The sequence below is a fragment of the Emydura macquarii genome, unplaced genomic scaffold (genome assembly GCF_026122565.2).
Source record: "Emydura macquarii macquarii isolate MOO-44397 ecotype Brisbane River unplaced genomic scaffold, CSIRO-AGI_Emac_v2 contig_3080, whole genome shotgun sequence".
NCBI classification, from domain to species: domain Eukaryota; kingdom Metazoa; phylum Chordata; order Testudines; family Chelidae; genus Emydura; species Emydura macquarii.
The window spans coordinates 5,541,411-5,561,161 of record NW_027133217.1 but is presented as its reverse complement, the minus strand read 5'-3'; the positions used below and the strand labels follow the sequence as shown (position 1 = coordinate 5,561,161).

Below are 19,751 nucleotides of genomic sequence, written 5' to 3'. Positions count from 1 at the left end.
ACACGTCACGCTAAGGGTGCTAGATACCCCGATAAGTATGTCCCCCATAGGCCTGCACGGATTGACAGCACTGGAATCTGGCCTATGTGAAATGAGTGGCTGGATCTGAGCCCTGCTGCTTAGACCAATGAACAGGGACCCCTTGCAGGGCAGCGCTAAGGCACGTTGCGTGGGAGTTTGCTCTGCCCCTTCTCTTTCCCGGGATCTAGGGCATCAGGCTCTCGGCCTGTCAAGCTTCTAGGGCTGCCAAGCCGATGCTACAGTGCCCTTTAGTGGGAGCAGATAAAGCGCTGCCCTTGATGATTGCTCGTATCTGTCACGCTCCAGGCCACGGCCAGGGCCAAAGCCTAATTTTTTCGGGCCCTGTACAAACTTGTAACACGGGGCCCCTCCCGTGTTACAAATCTCCAAGATTTGCAAATCTCACAAGATCTGGACAATAGCTATGTAGATCCAGGGAAAAAAGTTTCTATAAATATCCTCAGGCATGATCTACAATTTAGCCTCCATTTTTTGCTCAGGGTAATGGGGGTTGCAGCCTGGGCCAGGCCCCCCAGGGTCTCCGGGCCCTGGTAAAGTGTACCCTTTTCCCCCCCTCCCATGTGGGGCCCCTGGCCATGTCGCTTGGCGATAGCATCCACCCTGGAAACTGGAGAAGTAAGGAAGCCTGGGAAGCTTTGAGTCAACGCTCTCCTGGGAGGCTTGTCTGACCTTTCCCGCAGCCAGCTAGCTGCTGAGTTTGTCCTGTTTCCGTGGAGGATCCCAAGCATGTCATTTATGCTGGGTTCACAGCGGACACGCTGCTTTTTGCACTTAACGTGTCACCTGGATCTGAGCAGAGACCACTGCAGATGGGAGCTCTGGCCGGCCCAAATGGAGCAGAATGAAATGTCAGATGAAAAGCAGGGAGTGCAGCTTTTCTTGGCATTTAGTCTAAGATCGCTGAAGAACAGCCGACCTTCCTTTGGGCAGGGGCTGTTGGTACGCATGGTTTCAGTGTGCTTCTCCCTGCATGGAGGGGGTAGGCAGGTCTACACTGCTGGCAAAATTTGGTGGCAGGGGGCAAGATTTATGCAAGCCACGCAGCGTAGCTTGCGTAACTCCTGTCGACTTCGTAACTTCCCTTTAGCATGCTGTCTCCACTGCGCTGTGCTGACGGGAAATGCGTTCCCATCGACGCAGCCCTACACTTTTTGGGGAGGTGGTTTTATTAGATCAACTTCCATATCGATTGAGCGGGTCTTCACTGCCGCTCAATGGAACTGGAAAAATCGATCTGACAGTGGCGAATTTGCCACCGTCAGTGTAGACATAGGCTTGGTTCGGCCTCCTCAGAAATGCCATATGGCAGCTTTAATTTCCTTTTTCTACCTTCCTTACAAAGGGGGAGGAGTGTGGCGAGGAACATGGAGGTATCCTGAGTAGCAGCCAGTCAGATAACGTAAAGATACGTTTAAAAAAAATGATCCCCACCTCTAATAACCCCACAGTTCACAGGTGATCTCTGGAAGTCAGGGGGTAGTCAGTGGAACAGGGAATGGAAGTGAATATCAGGCTGGAAAAGCAGACCAGGTGTCTGGATTATTTTCACATCCGCCTTTGCAAACAGGAGGGAGATTCTGGATGGCCGGTGCATAGTGGACAATCGTGCTTTTTCAAGACGCACAAACAAACATATTATTATTATTATTTATCATGTATACTACCATAGCACCTACAAGCCCCAGTCACGGACCAGGTCCCCACTATGCTAGGCGCTGTACAAACAACGGACAAAAAGATGGTCTCTGCCCCAAACAGCTTGCCATTTAAGTAGAAGCAAGACAACAGGTGGAGACAGGTTGATGGACGGGGAGCGTAAGATAGCAATGCCATCAAATATGAAGCAATATAGGTCCCATAGGGGCTGCTGGTAGAATCCCTGAAAGTCTCATTTACCGAAAAAGAATGAGGCGTGGTCTACACTTACCCGGCGATTCGGCAGCAGTCGACAGGAGTTACACAAGCTACACAGAGTACCTTGCGTAACTCCCGTCGACTGCTGTGCTTCTGTTCTGCGCGGTGTCTTCACTGCACTGCGCCACTTGACAATCAGAACACAGGCTGAATTATCAGAGCTTCCCTGGGAAACTGGGCACCCAGTTGCTATTGATTTTAACAGGAACTCATCACTCATGTCCCTGAAGCAGTTTCGGAAATCTCAGCCACTACGGTCAAACCCTTCTTTCTATAGAGACTTTTAGTATCGCACTAGAGTGGGAATGAATGTGCATGTCACTGCCTTCTGCCAGTCCCCCACTACATGCCCAGCTAGCTGGGTCCTTTAATCTCCCTTGGGAGAGGCCTGTGCATATGGTGCCAGGGAAGATGCCTGTGGCTAGGGTTCTTAGGATCTGTCCACATAGTGAGCCCAAGTCCATTGGCACGGGCCTTCCACAGGTGTCTAATTGCAGTGGGAACAGACCCCTTTCTTGCCTTACCCTCTCTTAGGAATCAGAGAGCCGGCGTCTCAAAATGAGACACCTTTTGTCTCAGCGGGGAACTAGGACCCACAGTCCCACTAAACACTGTACAGCAAAGGCAGGGCGTTCATTCAGTGCTAGAAGAGCCCGTCACTCAGCAACAGGTAAAGGTAACTGGCAGAGTCCAGGGGGAATAAAAACATATATGGGAACCTGCAGTGTAATCCACTCCCCCCCCCCGCAAGACTCTCCCCCTGCCCCAAGAAACATCTGATCAAGGTCCAGCCTCACGCCTAAAATCCCCACACTCTCTTCCCATTTAAGTGCTAATTCATGACAATGCCATAAGCAACTGCTCTAAAATAGCAGGGTAGATGTCTTGTCCTTTTATAGCAGTGCCCCTATTGTGGGCCCTGGCATGTGACGGGGTGGGTGAATGACACAATGTGTGACATTAAGGGACCGACGGGGATAAAGACCTCCGCTGGAGGAGTAATTTGTGCTCTGCTTTACCCTAGAGCAGTCACCTCTCTCTCTCTCTCTCTCTCTCTCTCTCTCTCTCTCTCTCTCTCTTTTTCTTTTCCTCTTTCTAAAACCGTCTAAAAATCAACATGGCCCCTAAGAAGCCCGATCCGAAGAAGCCCGAACCGAAGAAAGAGGAACCGAAGGCAGCCCCCAAGCCAGCACCACCCCCAGAACCGGAGCCCCCAAAGGAAGTCCTATTTGACCCAGCGAACATCAAAGTACGTATCTTTTCTACCTACTGCAGGAGGAACAGCCAGGGCTGTTTGTAGCAGCGTTGTTGCTGTCTGTGCATTATCAGGTTCGGGCTGAGCATGTCTGGAGTTCCCCTGTGTCACTTGGCCAGGTTCTGGGGGGCAGATGGGTAGCAAACGAGCTGTGCCCTGGGGCCAGCTCTCGGCGTCAAATCTGCCTGCCTCAGATGCCCAGTGGAGCAACATAACCCAGCGCCTGAGGCTGTTCTTTTCCCAAGGAAAAGGCTGAAGGCTGAGCTCCATTTGGCAAGGGATGATTTTGACCCTCTTCGCTCGGTGGGCACCACTCGAGGCAAATCCATCCCCTTCCATCTTTCCACACGGCGATGGGAAACCTAACGCGGCCAGGTTTGCTGTGCAAATGATAGATGATCGTTTGCCGTAAGGCCAGGGAGTAAAAACACACCCCACAGTTCCTATGAGCAGCATAACAGAGTGGCTAGGGAACCCTCGGTGCGTGCGTAGGCTAGGTATGCAGCGAGAAACCCGGGCAAAAGTCCAGGCGTACTGAGCATCCTGCTGTCTTGAGGCACTCTCCCAAAGGATCACCAAACGCAAGGAGGCTAATTCCGGTCTACCTTTCTTAGATCAGCTCTGTGAAACAGCTGATATTGTGGAGCCCTGGGGTATTTGCTTAAGTCCTGCTTATACATGTGTGTGTGTTTCCCTTCCTATATAGTCACAGAGAGGGCCAGAGGTTCGGCTGATGTACATCAGGGTAGCTGCATTGACTTTAGCTGAGGAGCTGGCCCCGGCTGAGAAAGAGAGAGAAAGTGTACAGCCAAATGTCAGTGACAGAGAGATGAGTGACTGGGGGGTTTGGGGACCGCTGCCCTGCTGATTTATACAAAATGAAAGCAAGAAATACAGGTTGGCAGGGAGGACCGCTCCATTGACACTTTGCTCTTTCTGGACCACAAACATCTTGGACTGAAACTCAAAAGCTCCATCCAGGTCTTGAGGAATCACTTTCTCATGTCATTTGCACGGTAAACGCTGTGCGACAGACAGAGGCAGTCAGGCATCGGCACGTCTGTCTGCCTTTTGGGAAGGGTTTGTGTGTGCGCTGGGAAACGAAGGACTCGCCATAGCAATTCACAAAGCGAGCTCTTGCGGGAGCATGGGCCAGATCCTCAGGTGGTGTAAATCGGAGTATTTCTACTGACTGATTCGTACCAGCTGAGGATTTGGCCCACGGCTTTGATAACGATCCAACTGGTTGCTTGGGAAGTTGTCCCAAGGACTGTCTGCATTTAGGACAGGCCGAAGATTTTAAGGCAACAGGGATAAAAGGGGTAATTCCAGGGAGATGGAGCTGAAAGCTGCAGCAGAACAGACCCTCCTCTGGTGTAAATTGGTGTCACTCCATTGAAATAATAAAGTCAGATCCTTAGCTGGTGTATCATGTCAGAGCTGCATTGAAGTCCATGGGGCCAGATCCTTCCTCGGCACCTTGGTGTACTTTAGCTGCAGACAATGGAGCCAGCCTGATTTCCACCAGAGAAGGATCTGGCCCGGCTTCTCTGAAGAGACACTGATTAACAATCAGGTGGGGGAGGAGGGTCATACATCCACTGCTCCTTAAAAAGTCAAGTCTCTCTGTGGACAAATAAAAGAGCTGAGAAGTGCTAGATGCCATGAATGGGTCACTCTGCTGCCTCCGGGAGGGGCTCGCTCAGCTCAGAGCAAGTAGGCCCACATGGCAGCTGCTTCGCTCCACCTGAAAGATTGTGACCCCGCATCCCAGCTGAGGGTTTCTGAGAAAGGAAGAGCAGGGCTGGGACCTCCTCCAGCTTCTTTCATTCCCTCTGAAGCCCCTGGCATTGGCCACTGTCAGTAGACAGGACACGGGGCTGGATGGACCATTGGTCTGACCCAGCATGGCCGTTCTTACGTTATGTTCTTATGAGGGTCCCAGACATAACAGTCTGCAAACAGCGGACCAGGAAGAGGAGACTTATAGCTAGCATCATGGTAAGAGAGGGGCCAAATAGGCAAAAAAGAACTCTAATAATGGTGGTTATAGGTCTAGGGTAGGACTTGGGAGGGATAGGTTCAACTCCATGCTCTGCCAGAGATTTCCTGTGGGAGCTTGAGCCCACCTTTGAACCTCAGTTCTCCATCTGTACAATGGGGATAACAGCGCTGCCCTACCTCACGGTGTGTTCCGATGATCAATACATTAAAGGTTGCAAGGCGCTCAGATTCCATGGTAATGAGAACCATATCGGGAGGCTAACGAGATGGGCATCAGTACATTCTAGAGTGGATCAAAAATACTTGTTTTTTTTTAATTCATCAGATTTGCAAAACTTCCGAACACAGTCTCACTCCACTAGTTTTCAAAATGGACAGATCTTTCATTTAAAAATCAACATGCTGCGACTCTTTGCCATCGGAACGGGGATTTTCAAATACAAAACTTTGTTGTAAAAGGGAAAAAAGGCCCCTTTTCACTGGAAAAATATTGTAAAAACTTCCCAGTGGTGAGATCTGTTGGTCTGTGAAACGATCTCCATGGGACTTGATTGAAAGCCATCGCTTGGCACGTTTAAAACGAGACTGGTGAAGATTAATAAATGCACAAAGGGGCTCATTGCTACCCTGAATCTCAGGGCATGGGATAAATGGTCTTTTCTACCTCTAGATTCTAACTTAATTAATAACGGACTAACAGCCAGAGCTTGCACCCACGAAATGAATGCCATTGACTTTAATAGGATCAGCCCCTATTTTCCCATCACTGTTACACTAGAGTAAATCTGGAGGAACTCCATTTAAGTCAGTGGAGTCACTCAGCATCTGTAATGGTGGATTGGAGAACAGGATTTGGCCTGACATTGTGGTACCTGTAAAGGACATTGGATGAGATCAAAAGCCCAGTGAAGTCAATGGAAAGGTTTCTGTTTTCTTCAGGGGGCAGTGTAGAACATAAACTCTTCCCTGGATTTTATGTCACAGTGACCAGTGCTGCACTGTGAATTTACTTCACTGTCTCTTGGCACTGACAAAACTTTATCTGACCCTCCCTCCACTGAGGGACGAATTCTCCTTCAGAAATTCTGGAGCCAGGACATTGTGTTCTTCACACACACACAGTGCAAGCTGCCTTCATTCCCTGTAGCATGCTCCTTGTGTTGGAGGGGCTGAATTTTGTCCTATGTTCTGCTCCCAAAGATCAGTGGTAGTAGATGACAGAACTAGGAGCAATGGTCTCAGGTTGTGGTGCAGGGGAGGTCCTAGGTTGAATATTAGAAAAACTTTTTCCCTAGGAGGGTGGTGAAGCACTGGAATGGGTTACCTAGGGAGGTGGTGGAATCTCCATCCTTAGAGGTTTTTAAGGCCTGGCTTGGCAAAGCCCTGGCTGGGATGATTTAGTTGGGTTGGTCCTGCTTTGAGCAGGGGGCGGGACTAGATGACCTCCTGAGATCCCTTCCAACCCTCATCTTCTAGGGTTTTATGATTCTATACTAAATGAATTGCACAGGGCATAAACTGAGGCAGGATTTGGCCCCCAGAGTGGTGCCTGGGAAGAGTCCACAGTGGTGAGAGTCTGAAAAGCTTGGTCAGATGTCTCCATTCAAGAGGCCCATCATAACAATATTCACCAACTTATGGGCATGGGCTTTTCATGGTTTATTTTCACTGGGCACCTACCATCCCAGAACCTTGAAAGTCCACCTCTCCAACAGGGATTTCTTCCCCTGCAGGTTGCACGCCTTGGTATAACCTTGAGTTTCTGTTTTAAAAGTTCCCCTCCCCTCTCTGCAGGAAAGGAAGGATTTTAAGGCTCCAAGACTGTAACAGCTCTGAGGGAGTAAAAAACAGATACTGCAGTGGGTGACAGGGAAGATAAGTCCCCCACCTGCTCTCAAAAGCATGCGTTCAGTTCACAGGCATGGAGAGCATGTGGACAGCTAGTGCTCTGTCATAGCAGGGTCGCGGAGGAAGTGCAGACTCAGATGGGCCAGGATAAGTCTGTGTGAACAAGAGGCGGGATGGGCATTGTGCAGGTGTGGGAGACGTGAGGATTCCAACCTGTGAACGTGAGCAGGAGAGAGGCTGAGTGTGTGTGTGTGTGTAAGAGAGAGATGGCGTACGTTGGCCTGTGAGATTCTGCCACAGTTAAATCCTAACTGGCCAGTGACAAGTGTCTGGGGCCCATTTGAAAAGAGTGAAGCTGGACTGACTACGTAAGAAAGCGAGGGGGCTTCTGTTGCCAGAAAAAGCCGCCTGTTGGAATTAAGGTTAGGACATCCTGTCACAGATGCATTACTGAAGTCTCCATATACTGGTGAAAGCTGCCAAATTGGCAACTCTATGATGGGATGCCTGTCTCTGCAGAACAGCATGGGCAGCAAAAGGGCTGGCTTCTTCCATGCTGTCCATTCCCGTGCCTCACCCCTGATCCACATGGGCCGCCTTAGGTGTGAGAGGAGAACTGACATATCCACGCTTAGGACTGACACGGCCACAACTCCACTGTACACCTCCAGCCAGTCGTTCTCTGACCGCTGTGCTGAAACCTCCTTAGACAAGACCAGTTAGGGCCAGCTGAGATGGTTGCTTATGTGACACGAACCCACAGGCAGGGCTGGATTTACATCTTACGCGCCCCTAGGCATAGCATCTTCAGCGCCCTCCCTCCCCCAACGCCTACAGCTGACCTTCGTGTTTTCCGTGCTGCAGGGGATGACGAGAGAGAGAGGGGCAGGCCAGTCAGCTCTGCGTGGGGGCACGGGGGTGGCCTGGGGCGACCAGCTCGGCGAGCTCTGGGCGGGGAAAATATGCTCACACCTGGGCTCTGCCCTCTGGCCTGGCCAGGGGGTGGGGCCTCAGGGAGAAGAGGCAGGACCCCGGGAGAGAGGAGGAGGAGCAGGGGGTGGGGCCAGAGTTCCGGTGCTCATGCAGGGTCCCCAAATTGGCCAAGGCCTCTGAGCACAGGCCCCGTTGTCCCATGCAGTAACACACCACTGTTTAGCCATCCCTAGAACGCCGGCACCCCTAGACACATGCCTACTGTGCCTAACTGGAAATCTGGTCCTGCCAACAAGAGATGGCCTGAGACCTACCAGCTCTCCTCATCTCAGTCACTCCACGGCCATCAGCTGATAACAGCTTTGAATCATTACCAACCAATGGGCCAGAACCCATGGACTTCCATGGGGCTACACTTATTTACACTAGGATCTTGTCTGACTTATTTAAGCCCAAAATGCCTGAAAATTTACCTCCTTCTTCACATTCCCCCTTGTTTAATTCATTTCCTGAGTCACTTGCCTGGCTGCCTTCTCAAAAGAAGTGCAGGGGTCTTATTCAGGAAACTACTGCTTAAGTGGTTTGGCCAGCAAATCTGAACTTGCTCTGTACCAAAAAGTCTACATTTTGTGACTAAAAACAAACCAGGTTCCGGTTCAAGCCCCAGATCAGCAAAGCACTTTAATACTTGCCTCACGTGAAGCACATCTGCAGGTGAGGTCAGCAGCCAAGATTCTTTAAGTGATTTCACAGACCCAGACACCTCAGGTTCAGAGGGTGGGCACTCAGAATCACTTATCACTTGAACCATCTTGCTCAATGGGACAACTCGCGTGCATAAAGTTGAGCACATGCTTAAATACTTTGCTGAGGCAGGGCCTTGATCATCAGCTTCGTTCCTACACTTCTCTTTAAAGGGTTCATGGGCCAGGCGGGAAAGAAAAAAGAAAGCAATCCAATCTCTGTGTATTTCCTCACTGGTAAAAGCTGCAAAATCAGTCAAATTAGTGTCACTTTTTCCACAATGTTATAACTGGAAACTGAAACAGTGCATGAGTTGGACACCCACTCTGCTCCCCCAGTTCCTTTGCACAGGCTGTATGGTGCCTTGGGTAATGTCAGGTGCGGTGTAGCAACCGAGAGGAATTCTGACTCAGAAGGAATTCATCCTGGATATTCCATGCAGCACACGCAGGCATTGGCATGGCCATCCTTGAAGAGGTAGAGATTATTCTTCTGGCTGGACACAAGGTAGATCCAAGGTCTCACCAACCTTGGGTACAAAGCATCTTTCAGGATGCTAGAAGGCATGAATTGCTTTGGGGTTCTAGCTAGATCTTTCTCAAGAAGGAGATGGAAACTCCTTGCAGTCTCCAGAGGCTGGCTACAGCCTTTCTTTCTTTCTTTCTTTCTTTCTTTCTTTCTTCTCTTCCCCCTTTCCTCTCTCCCAGGTAATATATTTTCAATCATCATTCCCTTTATCATTACTGGCACACAATGCTGTCCAGCAGAGTTATACTTGCAGAGCAATTTCCCTCCTAACCCACTCTGCTCACACACTTGTAAGTTTCAGTAGTCACCTGTTAGACTGAAATTTTCCATTCTTGATCTCTGCCTAAAAGTGATTTTTTTTCCTCTGAGAGTTTGAGGAAAAAGCAGTTTGAGTAGCAATCTTCGTGGGACCCAGTAGATATTACTGAAGTTTTGGTGTGGACAAAGGGCGTGATCTGAAGTGGACTGAAGTTTTCCCTTTGCTTTCAATGGGCCTTGGGCCTCACAATGTTCTCACAGGATCCAGTGTCACTCTCTGCTCCTGTCTGCCTCCCCTCTGCTCTTGTCTTCTATAAATGGAAGGGTCTGTCTTCCACCCTGTTGTGTCCCCTTTGTGTAACAGGAGGCAGGAAGGTGTGATGTTACACACAGCGCACACATGCAGGGAGGGAGCATCTCAGCAAGGGGAATCCATATCTGGCCTGTCAACACAATGTCTGTTTCCTCTCACATGCCTCCTCTGCTGTGAACGGCTGTTGTCTTCAATTACTGCCGGCCGGTTTTCCCTCAGCCTTCAGGAGCCTGCGGCCAAGACTGGGTCTGTTTTATGTATGCCATACAGCCGATGCCATGCTTAGAATACCTTGTTAGTAATTTACTCCAGTGCCTATGGATGGGTCCCAGCAGCAAAGATAATTAAAACACCAGGCAGTCATCACACAGTTCTAAAAGCAGCTTTGCTCTTTTATTCGCACCTTTATTTATCCCAGCGCCTGTAACTACAAGCCATCCTCTGTCAGGTTGGGCACTAGTAGGAAGGCTTTCAATAACCAGAGAAAACTCTCTTCTGAGCAGCTGGCTGAAGCTCACTTAGATCTGGCAACTAACTCTGCAGAAGTTGGTCACTGCCTGACACGGTGGGTGGTATCTGACCTCTAGGAAACAGTGTATGCTGCATTGCTGGCCTGGCCCTGACAGTCCCTTTGGGATTCCTCATATAAGGAAGGGCTGCAGGATCAAGCCCTTTCCTTTTAAACAGAGCCGGGGCTTGTGTCAACAAAGCTTGATCCAGCTGTTGATGCACAAAGAGGCTTAATGTTTAGGGGTATTCACTGAAGGGACTAGCTTTGAAAGATAGTGATGGGGAAATAGGGACTGGAGAGCCCCCAGGTCAGAGACACAAGGACAGGGCTGCATGAGTAGGAGCATTGCCAGCAGATCGCGGGAAGTGATTATTCCCCTCTATTCAGCACTGGTGAGGCCACATTTGGAGTATTGTGTCCAGTTTTGGGCCCCCCACTACAGGAAGGAAATGAAAATTGGAGAGAGTCCAGCGAAGGGCAAAAAAATGATGAGGGGGCTGGAGCACATGACTTGTGAGGAGAGGCTGAGGAACTAGGCTTGTTTAGTCTGCAGAAGAGAAGAATGAGGGGGGATTTGATATCAGCCTTTAACTACCTGAAAGGGGGATCCAGGGAGGATGGGGGTAGGCTGTTCTCAGTGGTGGTAGATGACAGAACAAGGAGCAATGGTCTCAAGTTGCAGAGGGGGAGCTCTAGGCTGGATATTAGGAATAGCTTTTTCACTAGGAGGGTGGTGAAGCACTGGAATGGGTTACCTAGGGAGGGGATGGAATTTCTATCCTTAGAAGTTTTTAAGGCCTGGCTTGACAAAGCCCTGGCTGGGATGGTTTAGTTAGGGTTGGTCCGGCTTTGAGAAGGGGGTTGGACTAGATGACCTCCTGAGGTTCCTTCCAACCCTCACCTTCTAGGATTCTATGACAGAACGAGAGATCAGAAAGTCAAGAGGAAGAAAGGGCTTGTGTTTAAGACACTATAGTGGGACTCAGGAGATTAGGGCCATGGTGGGAACCCTCCAAACGTCACCTGTTTTTCACCTTTTAGCTTAATTCAGTCCAGCTTGTGGAATGGCAAGAAACTCAGGCCTGGGCACACTCAAAACTCAAGCTGGGGGCACTTCGAAACTAGACCCTGGGTTGCTTAAAACTGGGCTTGGCACAAAGCACCACAAAACCATCTATCTATCTATCTTATCTATCTATCTGTCTATCTATGTATCTGTCTGTCTGTCTCCAAGCATACCTATGCATCCATCTATCTATCCCCATACATACTTGTCCATCCATCGATCCACCTAAAGATCTATCATCTCTATAGGTACCCATCTCTCTCTCTCAGACTTACATGGCTCTCATCACCATAGTTCCTGGCTTGAATTTTAATTGTGTAATGAGGCAGGTGAGTGTAACCTGCTTTCAGAGTTTCACCGGGCTTCTTAGTGTGTTACAAAAGTTTTGCACAGCTCTCAGTATGGTCAGTATTGTAGATGCCCAGTGCTTGTAAATCTTTTTTGTGGGTTTTGCTTTAAATTCATTGTCTGAGCTCCGTCAGGATATGGTGCACTTCCTACCATTGCATTTCCGAGGGGGATTCAGCCAGGTGAGGCCTGTGGCTTTTAAGGTTCTAGGAGAGCGGATCCCAAACGTTTTCCCTTGATGACCCCATTTTCAGATGTGTTGTTTCCAACTTCCCCACCCAGCATGGAAGCTGCAGTTTAAAAATGGTGTCCTCCCTGCTGTGTGACCTCACATGCACTGCACATGCGAGGTCACGCCGCAAATAGGATGCCATTTTGCTATACAGAACTACGTCCTCTGGACTGCATAATCACACACGCACGGTGCATGCGATGTCATGCTGCATGGAGGGCGCTGTTTTGTAGAGCAAAATAGCTTCCCTCGTGCGACGTGTCCTCGTGCATACGGTGCGTGTGAGGTCGCCCTGCGCAGAGGACACCATTTTACAAAATGCACTCTGCACGTTCAGGATGGCCATGACCCATCTGCCGCTGAAGTGACCCCATTTGGGGTCACGACCCACCGTTTGGGAACTGCTGCTTTAGTATATAACAGCTATGGTCAGTAAAGCAGGGACGCAGGATAGGGCTGCGTCCGGAACAGGATGTTAGTGTAATTAACCTAATGATAACCCATGTCTAATAATGCCTCAGAATCTGCTCCTGTAAAGGATCTGGTGAAGATGCCTTTTGTGCATCCGTGGCCCAATCCAGCTGTCACTGAAGTCAACGGGAAACTGATTAGCTTCAGAGCAGCCATGCCATCTGAAAATCCAGCCTACTGATTTCAGCAAAGCCACTCCGGTTTACACTAGCCGAGGATATGGTCTTTAATTTCAGCGGAGCTACCCTGATTTACACTAGCTGAGAACGCAGCCTGTTGGTTCTGGTCATCAACGTGCTCGGGGGATAGTGCGGAATGTCTCCCTGAGCCTCACGGGCAAGCAGATGGTGTTTTGAAGGATGAGGGTTATTATCTTTGCTACCTTAGCCTGCATAGGTGCAAATATTACTGATACCAGTCAAAAGCTTGGGGAGGTGTGCTTCAGCTAGCGTACGTGGGTATTGGAGCTACCCTGATTTATGCCAACAAAGTAGCTAATTTGCTCTCTAGTTGCACGTTTATCCAGCCTCAGCCCTGTAGTATCTGAGCATCTCATAGTCATTACAAGGGTAGGGAAGTATTACCCCCATTTTGCAGATACGGCATGGAGGCACAGAGGAGTTTAAGCATCTTACCTCCAGTCACACAGGCAATTTGTACCTGACCTGTGCATTTCACCAAGGGCTCCTGATTCTCAGTCCAGTGCCCCTGTCCACTCGACTTCCCTGGCCTTGGCCCTCTCCGATCAGTTCTTTTTAAAACCCAGCCACCGTGCGGCTTGATGAGCAGGGAGTTATTAAAAGCACATTCTGCAGACAAAGCAGCTCTGTAATAAGATCTGCATTTCTCACATGGCTGTTAAACCTCAATAAATATGTTTTTAATCATTATTTGTTTAATGTGCAACAACTGTTCTCTTAAATGTAAGTTAAACGCACAGCTAAGTGCATGCAGGATGCGGGAGCCAAAGTGCTAAACTTTTCCCAAGTGACTCAAAAGCCAAACTGTAGAAATGGTGCATTTATTTCACCCATAAACCAGTAAAACCTAAAGGGAGAGGCTGAAACGTGACGTGGAGAGTTATAATTCAGGGCCTGACTTGCCACGGGGCAAGTACCGCATTAGGGCGTCAGGTATTAGGTCCCACCCATTCCCTGCCTGCCATTGGCTTACATTCCCCTGCAGGCCGTGCTGATTCAGTAGATATACATGGGCTTAAATGGAAACCTTTCTTGTGCCCTTTGATTTCCCTGTGCCCGTGTTCAGTTGGGTTCACAACTGAGCTCTCAGTAAGAAACAGCCCCTGACCCAAAGAGTTTACAATCTAAGTAGACAAGACAGGCAAAGGGGGTATTAGCATACAGGGGAAGGGTGGTTTGCTGGATGGGGCACTAGGCCAAGATGTGAGTTCAAGTCCTGACTGTACCACAGACTTTCTGTATGACCTTGGACACATCACTTAGCCTTTCTCTGCTCAGAGCTCTCAGTAGCATTATCCCCATTTTACAAATGGGGAAATGAAGTCACAGAGGGGGGAACTAACTTGCCCAAGTTACCCAGCAGCAGAACCCAGATATCTGGAATCCCAGGTCAGTGGTCTAACCACTGGACCACACTGCTTCCCCCTATAGAATCATAGAAAATGAGGGGTGGAAGGGACCCCAGGAACTCATCTAATTCAACCCCCTGCTCAAAGCAGGACCAACCACAACTAAACCATCCCAGCCAGGGCTTTGTCTCCAAGGATGGAGATTTCACCGCCTCCCTAGGTAACCCATTCCAGTGCTTCACCACCCTCCTAGTGAAAAAGTTTTTCCTAATATCCAACCTAGACTTTCCCTTCTGCAACTTGAGACCATTGCTCCTAGTTCTGCCATCTGCCACCACTGAGAACAGCCTAGCTCCATCCTCCCTGGAACCCCCTTTCAGGTAGTTGAAGGCTGCTATCAAATCCCCCCTCACTCTTCTCTTCTGCAGACTAAACAAGCCTAGTTCCCTAGAAACCCAACAACCGAAATGAGACTCACAAGAGACTAGACTATTATATGCCACAGGCAGAGAACAGGAGGGACTCAGGTGCGCTGGTCCCCGAGGCCTCTGCAATGGGAGGGAAATGAATGCTCAGCGGACGGTTGCAAGTATTGAGGGCCAGATACGTGCCTACGCTAGAGAGGTGTTAGTCTCATTGGACAAGCGGGGGACCTGAGGCAGAGGGAAGTCAAGACACATGCCCAGGTCACACTACAAATCTGGGATAGAGCCAGGAGGTGCACGCGACAATCCTGAGATGCACATCCACCACAAGCCCAGCCTTCCAACCGACAGCACCACTGCTTCCGAAGGATTGCCCCCCCAGAGCCTGTTCTCTCGTTAAGCAAGCATCCACCCACCCCCTAACTCTGCTGAGCTGCCATTCGTAACGAGGGCCTTACCAAATTCACGGTCCATTCTAATCAATTTCCTGGCCGTAGGATGTGAAAATTGGTCAGTTTAATGATTTCAGATGTTTTCATCTGAAATTTCGTGGGGTTATTACTGTGGGGGTCCCGACCCAAAGTGTGTGTGTGTGTGTGTGGGGGGACACGGCAAACCTGTTGTAGAGGGGTGGTGTTCAGAGCTGGGTGCTGAAGGTAGCAGGAGGGTGAGTCTGATCTTCCCCGTGCTGTTGGGAGCACCCCAGCCTGGCCACAACTAGCAGCTAAGGGGCCCCCAACTGGGGTGCTCCCAGCAGCACGGGGAGATCAGATTTCACAGGGAAGGGCCAATTTCACGGTCCGTGATGCATTTTTTCACCTCCGTGAGATTGGTAGAGCCCTATCCATAATGAAATGACGGCTCTGATGGTGTTTGAAAGACAGAGCAACCCCCAAACCCATTTCCTGTCTTTTTTCTTTTAAAGTATGCTGGCAAGTTTAAAGGCTTGGGAAAAAACACGGGAAAGGAAAGGGAAGCGATATGGCCGGAGGGACAATGCAGTCACAACCCCGCGATAGAATTGTTTCTGAGCAATATCCCTTCCCGACTGTAATTTCATCTCGCACTGCATGCAGACATCTTATAAGGCATTGTTCCCTGCTCGCTCTGGCCTGCCTGCATTCGGAATCAGAAGGAGTGGAAAGGGAGGAGGGGGCATCAGAGCAACTAAATTTAAACCGAAAGCAGTAAGTTATGCTAAGGGTATGCGGTCATCCCGGAGCCAAGCTCTCTGATGAGATGGCTGCTTCCTAGAATCACGTTCCCGAATGGTCCCTTACAGGGAGCTGGATGTTATCGCCGAGCTAATAATAGTGCTCCAGGAAGATTCAGATGCATTCACTTGTGACGTCTCTCTGCACTCGGGGCCAGATTCTCAGCTGGTGTAAATCAGCATAGCGCTATTGACTTCACAAAATCTATCCATGTCCAGGAGCTACTGACTTCAAGGAAGCTACACCCGTTTGCAACTCTGGCCCATTAGCTTTAGTGGAATAATGCTGATTTACGCCACTGAGGATGTGGCCCATTGATGCGGCTCTGGGCCTTCATTTCTCCCACCCCTTGGGGCTGGCTGCTCTCTTGGGGCAGGATGCTAATGGCACGTAAATACCATGCTGGTGGGGAGGGGACATGACAGCCGTGGCGCATGACATCCTTGCTCCAACCCTAGAACAGGTGAATCATTGGAGAGCTTCCCCCATAGCACCCCACTGATGTGCAGCAGCCCTGCTTGGAGGGACTGTGCCCGGATGCGCCAATGCAGTTCACTTCTTGCTCTCCCCACGCCGACATCCCACCGAGTCTGCAAGCTGTGATGTGCATGAGCAACTCTACACGTCTGGATAGTGGAATAATGACAACAAAAAATCATTGATTCTCTTTTTCCGGAGACCATAAAATGAGAACACCATCAATCAGACATGTACAGACAGTCCTATCAGAACAAAGCCATGCCTCTGATCGAGCCTATGGTACCTTGGAGATCATCAGCCCTTGGAGAACAAAACAGTGCCTCTGTGCAACCCTACCATAACAAAGTAATTGGAGACGAATAGTTGGTAGGGGCAGTAGAAGTGGGTGGCAACCTGGGCAGCAGTGACCATGAGATGGTAAAGTTCAGGATCCTGACAAAAGGAAGGAAGGAAAGCAGCAGAATAAGGACCCTGGACTTCAGAAAAACAGATTTTGACTCCATCAGGGAGCTGATGGGCAGGATCCCCTGGGAGGCTAATATAAGGGGGAAAGGAATCCAAGAGAGCTGGCTGTATTTTAAATAAACCGTATTGAGGGTGCAGGAACAAACCATCCTGATGTATAGAAAGAATAATAAATATGGCAGACAACCAGCTTGGCTTAACGAAGAAGTCTTCAGTGATCTTAAACACAAAGAGGGAAGCTTACAAGAAGTGGAGGCTTGGTCAGATGACTAGGGAGGAGTATAAAAATATTGCTCGAGCACGCAGGAGTGAAATCAGGAAGGACAAAGCACAGTTGGAGTTGTAGCTAGCAAAGGGCATGAAGGGGAACAAGAAGGGTTTCTACAGGTATGATAGCAACAAGAAGAAGATCAGGGAAAGTGTGGGCCTCTTACTGAATGGGGGAGGCAATCTCGTGGCAGATGATGTGGAAAAAGCTGAAGTACTCAATGCTTTTTTTGCCTCTGTCTTCACGGACAAGGTCAGCTCCCAGACTATTGCACTGAGCAGCACAGTATGGGGAGCAGGTGCGCAGCTCTCAGTGCTGAAATAACAGGTTCAAAACTATTTAGAGAAGCCGGACATGAAAAAGTCCATGGGGCTGGATCCAACGCATCTGAGGGTGCTGAGGGATTTGACTGATGTGATTGCAAAGCCATTGGCCATTGTCTTTGAAAACTCATGGGGATCAGGGGAAAAAGGGGAATATAGTGCCCAACCTTAGAAAATGGAAGGAGGATCTGGGGAACTGCAGACCACAGCTTCAACTCAGTCCCCAGGAAAATCATGGAGCAGGTCCTCAAGGAATCCATTTTGAAGCACTTGAAGGAGAGGAAGGTGATCAGGAACAGTCAGCATGGATTCACCAAGGGCAAGTCATGCCTGACCAACCTGATTGCCTTCTATGATGAGATGACTGGCTCTGTGGTTGTGGCGAAAACTCTTAATACGGTCTCCCACAGTATTCTTGCAAGCAGGTTAAAGAAGTATGGGTTGGATGAATGGACTAGAAGGTAGACAGAAAGCTGGCTAGATCATCGAGTTCAATGCATAGTGATTGACGGATCGATGTCTAGTTGGCAGCCAATATCAAGCAGGGTGCCCCAGGGGTCGGTCCTGGGACCGGTTTTGTTCAACATCTTCATCAATGATCTGGATGATGATTGCACCCTCAGCAAGTTCGCAGATGACACTAAGCTGGGAGGAGTGGTAGATACACTGGAGGGCAAGGATAGGATACAGAATGACCTAGACAAATTGGAGGATTGGGTCAAAAGAAATCTGATGAGGTTCAACAAGAACAAGTGCAGAGTCCTGCACTTAGGACGGAAGAATCCCATGCACAGCTACAGACTGGGGACCGACTGGCTAAGCAGCAGTTCTGCAGAAAAGGAACTGGGGGTTACAGTGGACAAGAAGCTGGCCATGAATCAACAGTGTTCTCTTGTTGCCAAGACAGCTAACGGCATATTGGGCTGCATTAGTAGGAGCGTTGCCAGCAGAACAAGGGAAGTGATTATTCCCCTCTATTCGGCACTGGTGAGGCCACATCTGGAATATCGTGTCCAGTTTTGGGCCCGCCACTACAGGAAGGATGTGAATAAATTGGAGAGAGTCCAGCGAAGGGCAACAAAAATTATTAGGGGGCTGGAGCACATGACTTATGAGCTGAGGCTGAAGGAATTGGGCTTGTTTAGTTTGCAGAAGAGAAGAGTGAGGGGGGATTTCTGAGCAGCCTTCAACTACCTGAAGGGGGTTCCAGGGAGGAAGGAGCTAGGCTGTTCTCAGTGGTGGTAGATGACAGAACTAGGAGCAATGGTCTCAAGTTGCTGTGGGGGAGGTCCTAGGTTGAATATTAGAAAAAAAATTCTCTAGGAGGGTGGTGAAGCACTGGAATGGGTTATCTAGGGAGGTGGTGGAATCTCCATCCTTAGAAGTTTTTAAGGCCTGGTTTGACAAAGCCCTGGCTGAGATGATTTAGTTGCCGCTGGTCGTGCATTGAGCAGGGGGTTGCACTAGATGATCTCCCGAGGTCCCTTCCAACCCTCATCTGCTATGATTCTATAATTCTAGTATGCTGAGAAAGAACCCTACAATGACACAACTGTGACCTTACAATAGCAGACTAATGTGTGTATGATGGGTGCAGGGACAAAACATTGGCAAAGGAACAGACCTCAGTGTCAAACCCCCCACGGTTTACGGCTAGGGATGGGTGAAAGTCTCAGATTTCCCATCAGCTGTTTTTTTTGGGCCTTGAATCTGTTTGTATTGAGAAACTTCCTCCCCCCTTTTCCTCCCTCCTTCATTTTGAATGACATGTTTAGAGCAAGGTTTTAAACTCAAATCCGTTTATCTGAATGCTGGTGTCCTTTGGGGCAGAAAAGGGCCAGGACTCAGCTGTACGAATGTACTGAGCATTCTTTACTGAGGCTACTGGAGCCAGACAAACTGTCATTTTCTCTGGCTTCTAGCTCCCAGCGTAACTAAACAGCCCATGGTCCCCCTAAATCTCAACCCGGACCAAATAGTCATGGTCTACACTTCATCAATACTGCCAGCGTCTGGACACAGCCAATCTGGCTCCACGCGTCAAACCTGGACGCTCTAAGGGGTGATCCAAAAACCAGGATCGAAATACCACTGAGCTTCAGACTGGTTTGGATGCGGGTTCAGCTGTGCAGCTCTGACCCATGTCTAGTTCAGTAGCAAAGCACCTGGAACCGGAGTCAAGTTTGCCCTAAAGGCGTGTGAGCTGCAGGAAACAATGGATTGGCAAATGGGGTGGAGGGAGGAGAATATTTGATCCTCCCTTTTCTAATTTGAAATTTTGCTGAAAAAGTGTATCAAAATTTCAACATTTTTCACCAGTACCGACCAGCGAACTTAGTCTGAGCTTCTCATTTTTTTAACAAACTCCTCGACGCAGGAGGAGTGTCTGGAACAGTGGGAATTGTAAGGAAGGCTCAGAACACAATGTGCGTCAGCTTGCACTGAAGGGTGTCCTCTGTAGGACAATAATAAATTACAGTAATGGGTCCAACGGAGCTCAGGGGCATATCTTCTGATGTGATAATTTACTCATGGGATCAGTCTGGCCCATTAAAGGCCA

General features: G+C 49.3%; 1 protein-coding gene across 1 annotated transcript in view; it reads left to right on the top strand.

Moving 5' to 3' along the window:
* Window positions 1-2,980: 2,980 nt before the first annotated feature.
* MYL3 (myosin light chain 3) overlaps window positions 2,981-19,751 on the top strand; it is a 46,421-nt gene continuing 29,650 nt past the window's right edge. The window contains exon 1 of the mRNA XM_067530432.1: window positions 2,981-3,205. Coding sequence (XP_067386533.1) covers window positions 3,074-3,205 — 132 coding nt within the window. The 5' untranslated portion in view covers window positions 2,981-3,073. The remainder of the gene's footprint in view (window positions 3,206-19,751) is intronic.